At 32.6% G+C, this 7,188-nt stretch overlaps 1 protein-coding gene across 1 annotated transcript in view; it reads right to left on the reverse strand.

The window, feature by feature from the left end:
- Positions 1 to 250: 250 nt before the first annotated feature.
- LOC128659862 (structural maintenance of chromosomes protein 5-like) overlaps positions 251 to 7,188 on the reverse strand; it is an 8,126-nt gene continuing 1,188 nt past the window's right edge. The window contains exon 2 of the mRNA XM_053713435.1: positions 251 to 592. Coding sequence (XP_053569410.1) covers positions 323 to 592 — 270 coding nt within the window. The 3' untranslated portion in view covers positions 251 to 322. The remainder of the gene's footprint in view (positions 593 to 7,188) is intronic.

Raw genomic sequence — 7,188 nt, forward strand, 5'->3', positions numbered from 1 at the left:
ACTCTCTGAGCTTGTGTGCTTTCTTGCTGTTCCCGGAGCTCTGGAGAATCGTGTTCAATCAAGGTCAGAAACCATTTGAACTTATAACCCTAACCTTATACTATGAAAGCAGAAGCAACAATAGGCTACTGCTATATATATATATATATATATATATATATATATATATATATATATATATACTGTTAACTATAATTATCTTGTACCTTCATACTTGTGGTAGTGTGTTATTAAAGCAATGACTCAGAAATTGTGTTAATTATCTTATTTTTTTATTATCAATAATTTAAACAGAAACACACCACCGCCCCTTGTCCATCAGTCATTTGTTGAACATGGCATTAACTTGGAGGCCCTGTTGGTCAAGACATGCCTGCAAAAACAACTCCATATCTTCTCTGTGCTGAAATACAAAGAGGAATGGCTCCCTTGCTTCTGGTTCTTCTCTTTGCATCACGTTATCTATGGGCTTCTGGCGGTCATCTTCATTCATTGACCCATAACTTCGCATGGTTATGCGCCCACAGAACAGTGCCTCATTCTTGACAACCCATTGTATAGCAATGTGTAGATCTTTAATGATTGCTGGCTCCTGTGTCAAGCACATGGGAGGAAACTTAGTCATAGTCAGAATCAAAACTGTTATTTTCATAATAAATAAAAAATCATTTAAGGGACACTCAAGTCAAAAACAGACTTTTATAAATCAGAAAGAACATGCAGTTTCCAATTTACTTCCATTATAAAATCTGCTTCGTTCTCTTATTATCCTTTGCTGAAGGAACAACATTGCACTACTGGCAGCAAGATGAACACATATAGGCCACGTTCGGGCAGCGCTCAGGAGCTAGTGGAGGCGCTTCACTTCCAGCGATGACGTGGCGCTAGGTGACGTCACAAGCAAGGGAGCTTAGAGAAAACGAACGTTTTTAAATAAGCTCCCTTGTAGCTGACTGTAAAAATGTTTAAATTGTGTCTCTCTTTATTAGTGGAGGATTATTTTTATTTAAGCTGTTTACACAACACCGTTGTTCGAGAATGGTTTCCCCTGCCTCTCGGCAAACATTGGAACTCTGACCCACCTTCATTCATCTGTTCTCAGCTCAGCCCCTGTAGCTTATCCTGCCCCATTCAGCTAATAATACTACAGGTGCTGAGCTGAGAGCAGCTGAATGGAGGTGGGTCAGAGTTCCGATGTTTGCCGAGAGGCAGGGGAAACCAGAGACACTGGGGAAACGATTCTCAGCATAACACCGGATAAGCATGACAGCAGCATTTAGTACAGGGCTTACTTAACCTATCTCCAATTTGCCCTGTACTAAATGCTGCTGTCAGACTTATCTGCCTCACCTGTCCCTCCTTTGCTGCTTATACAAACAAGGCAGCCTCCACAGCAAAACGTGTGTGGAGGCTGCCATGTTGCCAAGCGTCTGAGCTTGCTCTGAAAAGTGACAGCTTTTCCAGCACGATGGAAGCGCTGGGACTTATGTCATCAGAGCACTCAAAAAACGGCAGGTATCTCACTTGCAAATGTGAGGAAAACGCTACAAGTGAGTCCCAGTTCGCTTGGAGCGCTGCCCGAACGGAGCCATTAGTCATCCAATGGCAAAAGACAAATGTGTGCAGGCAAAAATCAGCAGCTAGCTCCCACTAGTGTTGAATATGTACGTATTCTCTTTCAGCAAGGGATAACAAGAGAACAAAGCACATTTAAAAATAGATGTGAATTTATAAGTGTCTTAAAATGACAGGTTCTATCTGAATCATGCAAGTTACATTTTGAATTTACTATCCCTTTATCTCCTTAAGGACCGCAGCTGTAACAGATGAAAAAAAATTAAATAGTAAAAATAATAAAAATAAATAGTTATGTAGGGTTAGGGTTAGATCTAGGCTTAGTGGTAGATCTAGGGGGAGGGTTAGATCTAGGGGGAGGGTTAGATCTAGGGGGAGGGTTAGATCTAGGGGGAGGGTTAGATCTAGGGGGAGGGTTAGATCTAGGGGGAGGGTTAGATCTAGGGGGAGGGTTAGATCTAGGGGGAGGGTTGGGGTTAAAAGCTCACTGAAGGAGAAAAAGGTTAAATCGTAAAAATTGAAAATTGGGTATTTCAAAACTCAGGACAAAATGAAGAAACTGTTTAGCCATGTTGTTTTCTCGGGGGTTGTAGATGCGTAACAGATTTTGTGGGTAAAAGTAAAAAAAAAAAGTGTGGTTTTTAATATTTTTAATCATAATTTATAAAAAAGATTTAGTAAAAATTATATGATATGATGAAAAGAATGGTATCTGTAGAAAGTCAATCTTATGGCGAGAAAAACGGTATAGAATATGTGTGGGTACAGTAATGAGTATATAATATGTGTGAGTACAGTAAATGAGTATATAATATGTGTGGGTACAGTAATGAGTATATAATATGTGTGGGTACAGTAAATGAGTATATAATATGTGTGGGTACAGTAAATGAGTATATAAACAGTATATAATATGTGTGGGTACAGTAATGAGTATATAATATATGTGGGTACAGTAATGAGTATATAATATGTGTGGGTACAGTAAATGAGTATATAATATGTGTGGGTACAGTAATGAGTATATAATATGTGGGTACAGTAAATGAGTATATAATATGTGTGGGTACAGTATTGAGTATATAATATGTGTGAGTACAATAATGAGTATATAATATGTGTGGGTACAGTAAATGAGTATATAATATGTGTGAGTACAGTAATGAGTATATAATATGTGTGGGTACAGTAATGAGTATATAATATGTGTGGGTACAGTAAAGAGTATATAATATGTGTGAGTACAGTAAATGAGTATATAATATGTGTGGGTACAGTAATGAGTATATACTATGTATGGGTACAATAATGAGTATATAATATGTGTGAGTACAGTAATGAGTATATAATATGTGTGGGTACAGTAATGAGTATATAATATGTGTGAGTACAGTAATGAGTATATAATATGTGTGGGTACAGTAATGAGTATATAATATGTATGGGTACAATAATGAGTATATAATATGTGTGAGTACAGTAAATGAGTATATAATATGTGTGGGTACAGTAATGAGTATATAATATGTGTGAGTACAGTAATGAGTATATAATATGTGTGGGTACAATAATGAGTATATAATATGTGTGAGTATAGTAATGTAATGAGTATATAATATGTGTGAGTATAGTAATGAGTATATAATATGTGTGGGTACAGTAATGAGTATATAATATGTGTGTGTACAGTAAATGAGTATATAATATGTGTGTGTACAGTAATGAGTATATAATATGTGTGAGTACAGTAATGAGTATATAATATGTGTGGGTACAGTAATGAGTATATAATATGTGTGAGTACAGTAATGAGTATATAATATGTGTGGGTACAGTAATGAGTATATAATATGTATGGGTACAGTAATGAGTATATAATATGTGTGGGTACAGTAATGAGTATATAATATGTGTGAGTACAGTAATGAGTATATAATATGTGTGGGTACAGTAATGAGTATATAATATGTGTGAGTACAGTAATGAGTATATAATATGTATGGGTACAATAATGAGTATATAATATGTGTGAGTACAGTAATGAGTATATAATATGTGTGGGTACAGTAATGAGTATATAATATGTGTGGGTACAGTAAATGAGTATATAATATGTGTGGGTACAGTAAATGAGTATATAATATGTATGGGTACAATAATGAGTATATAATATGTGTGAGTACAGTAATGAGTATATAATATGTGTGGGTACAGTAATGAGTATATAATATGTGTGAGTACAGTAATGAGTATATAATATGTGTGGGTACAGTAATGAGTATATAATATGTGTGAGTACAGTAATGAGTATATAATATGTGTGGGTACAGTAATGAGTATATAATATGTGTGAGTACAGTAATGAGTATATAATATGTGTGGGTACAGTAATGAGTATATAAACAGTATATAATATGTGTGGGTACAGTAATGAGTATATAATATGTGTGAGTACAGTAATGAGAATATAATATGTGTGGGTACAGTAATGAGTATATAATATGTGTGAGTACAGTAATGAGTATATAATATGTGTGAGTACAGTAATGAGTATATAATAAGTGTGGGTACAGTAATGAGTATATAATATGTGTGAGTACAGTAATGAGTATATAATAAGTGTGAGTACAGTAATGAGTATATAATATGTGTGGGTACAGTAATGAGTATATAATATGTGTGAGTACAGTAATGAGTATATAATATGTGTGGGTACAGTAATGAGTATATAAACAGTATATAATATGTGTGGGTACAGTAATGAGTATATAATATGTGTGAGTACAGTAATGAGTATATAATATGTGTGGGTACAGTAAATGAGTATATAATATGTGTGAGTACAGTAATGAGTATATAATATGTGTGAGTACAGTAATGAGTATATAATAAGTGTGAGTACAGTAATGAGTATATAATATGTGTGAGTACAGTAATGAGTATATAAACAGTATATAATATGTGTGGGTACAGTAATGAGTATATAAACAGTATATAATATGTGTGGGTACAGTAATGAGTATATAAACAGTATATAATATGTGTGGGTACAGTAATGAGTATATAAACAGTATATAATATGTGTGGGTACAGTAATGAGTATATAAACAGTATATAATATGTGTGGGTACAGTAATGAGTATATAAACAGTATATAATATGTGTGGGTACAGTAATGAGTATATAATATGTGTGAGTACAGTAATGAGTATATAATATGTGTGGGTACAGTAATGAGTATATAAACAGTATATAATATGTGTGGGTACAGTAATGAGTATATAATATGTGTGAGTACAGTAATGAGTATATAATATGTGTGAGTACAGTAATGAGTATATAATATGTGTGGGTACAGTAAATGAGTATATAATATGTGTGGGTACAGTAATGAGTATATAATATGTGTGAGTACAGTAATGAGTATATAATATGTGTGAGTACAGTAATGAGTATATAATATGTGTGGGTACAGTAAATGAGTATATAATATGTGTGAGTACAGTAATGAGTATATAATATGTGTGAGTACAGTAAATGAGTATATAATATGTGTGGGTACAGTAATGAGTATATAATATGTGTGGGTACAGTAATGAGTATATAATATGTGTGGGTACAGTAAATGAGTATATAATATGTGTGAGTACAGTAATGAGTATATAATATGTGTGGGTACAGTAATGAGTATATAATATGTGTGGGTACAGTAAATGAGTATATAATATGTGTGGGTACAGTAATGAGTATATAATATGTGTGGGTACAGTAAATGAGTATATAATATGTGTGGGTACAGTAAATGAGTATATAATATGTGTGAGTACAGTAATGAGTATATAATATGTGTGGGTACAGTAATGAGTATATAATATGTGTGGGTACAGTAAATGAGTATATAATATGTGTGGGTACAGTAAATGAGTATATAATATATGTGGGTACAGTAATGAGTATATAATATGTGTGGGTACAGTAAAGAGTATATAATATGTGTGGGTACAGTAAATGAGTATATAATATGTGTGGGTACAGTAATGAGTATATAATATGTGTGAGTACAGTAATGAGTATATAATATGTGTGGGTACAGTAATGAGTATATAATATGTGTGAGTACAGTAATGAGTATATAATATGTGTGGGTACAGTAATGAGTATATAATATGTGTGAGTACAGTAATGAGTATATAATATGTGTGAGTACAGTAAATGAGTATATCATATGTGTGAGTACAGTAATGAGTATATAATATGTGTGGGTACAGTAAATGAGTATATAATATGTGTGAGTACAGTAATGAGTATATAATATGTGTGGGTACAGTAATGAGTATATAATATGTGTGAGTACAGTAATGAGTATATAATATGTGTGGGTACAGTAATGAGTATATAATATGTGTGAGTACAGTAATGAGTATATAATATGTGTGAGTACAGTAAATGAGTATATAATATGTGTGGGTACAGTAATGAGTATATAATATGTGTGGGTACAGTAAATGAGTATATAATATGTGTGAGTACAGTAAATGAGTATATAATATGTGTGGGTACAATAATGAGTATATAATATGTGTGAGTACAGTAAAGAGTATATAATATGTGTGGGTACAGTAATGAGTATATAATATGTGTGGGTACAGTAAATGAGTATATAATATGTGTGGGTACAGTAATGAGTATATAATATGTGTGAGTACAGTAATGAGTATATAATATGTGTGGGTACAGTAATGAGTATATAATATGTGTGGGTACAGTAATGAGTATATAATATTTGTGGGTACAGTAATGAGTATATAATATGTGTGGGTACAGTAAATGAGTATATAATATGTGTGAGTACAGTAATGAGTATATAATATGTGTGGGTACAGTAATGAGTATATAATATGTGTGAGTACAGTAATGAGTATATAATATGTGTGGGTACAGTAATGAGTATATAATATGTGTGGGTACAGTAAATGAGTATATAATATGTGTGGGTACAGTAATGAGTATATAATATGTGTGGGTACAGTAAATGAGTATATAATATGTGTGAGTACAGTAATGAGTATATAATATGTGTGAGTACAGTAATGAGTATATAATATGTGTGGGTACAGTAATGAGTATATAATATGTGTGAGTACAGTAATGAGAATATAATATGTGTGGGTACAGTAATGAGTATATAATATGTGTGAGTACAGTAATGAGTATATAATATGTGTGGGTACAGTAAATGAGTATATAATATGTGTGGGTACAGTAAATGAGTATATAATATGTGTGAGTACAGTAATGAGTATATAATATGTGTGGGTACAGTAATGAGTATATAATATGTGTGAGTACAGTAAATGAGTATATAATATGTGTGGGTACAGTAATGAGTATATAATATGTGTGAGTACAGTAATGAGTATATAATATGTGTGGGTACAGTAATGAGTATATAATATGTGTGAGTACAGTAATGAGAATATAATATGTGTGGGTACAGTAATGAGTATATAATATGTGTGGGTACAGTAAATGAGTATATAATATGTGTGGGTACAGTAAATGAGTATATAATATGTGTGAGTACAGTAAATGAGTATATAATATGTGTGAGTA

The sequence above is a fragment of the Bombina bombina genome, chromosome 5, assembly GCF_027579735.1.
Source record: "Bombina bombina isolate aBomBom1 chromosome 5, aBomBom1.pri, whole genome shotgun sequence".
NCBI classification, from domain to species: Eukaryota; Metazoa; Chordata; class Amphibia; order Anura; family Bombinatoridae; genus Bombina; species Bombina bombina.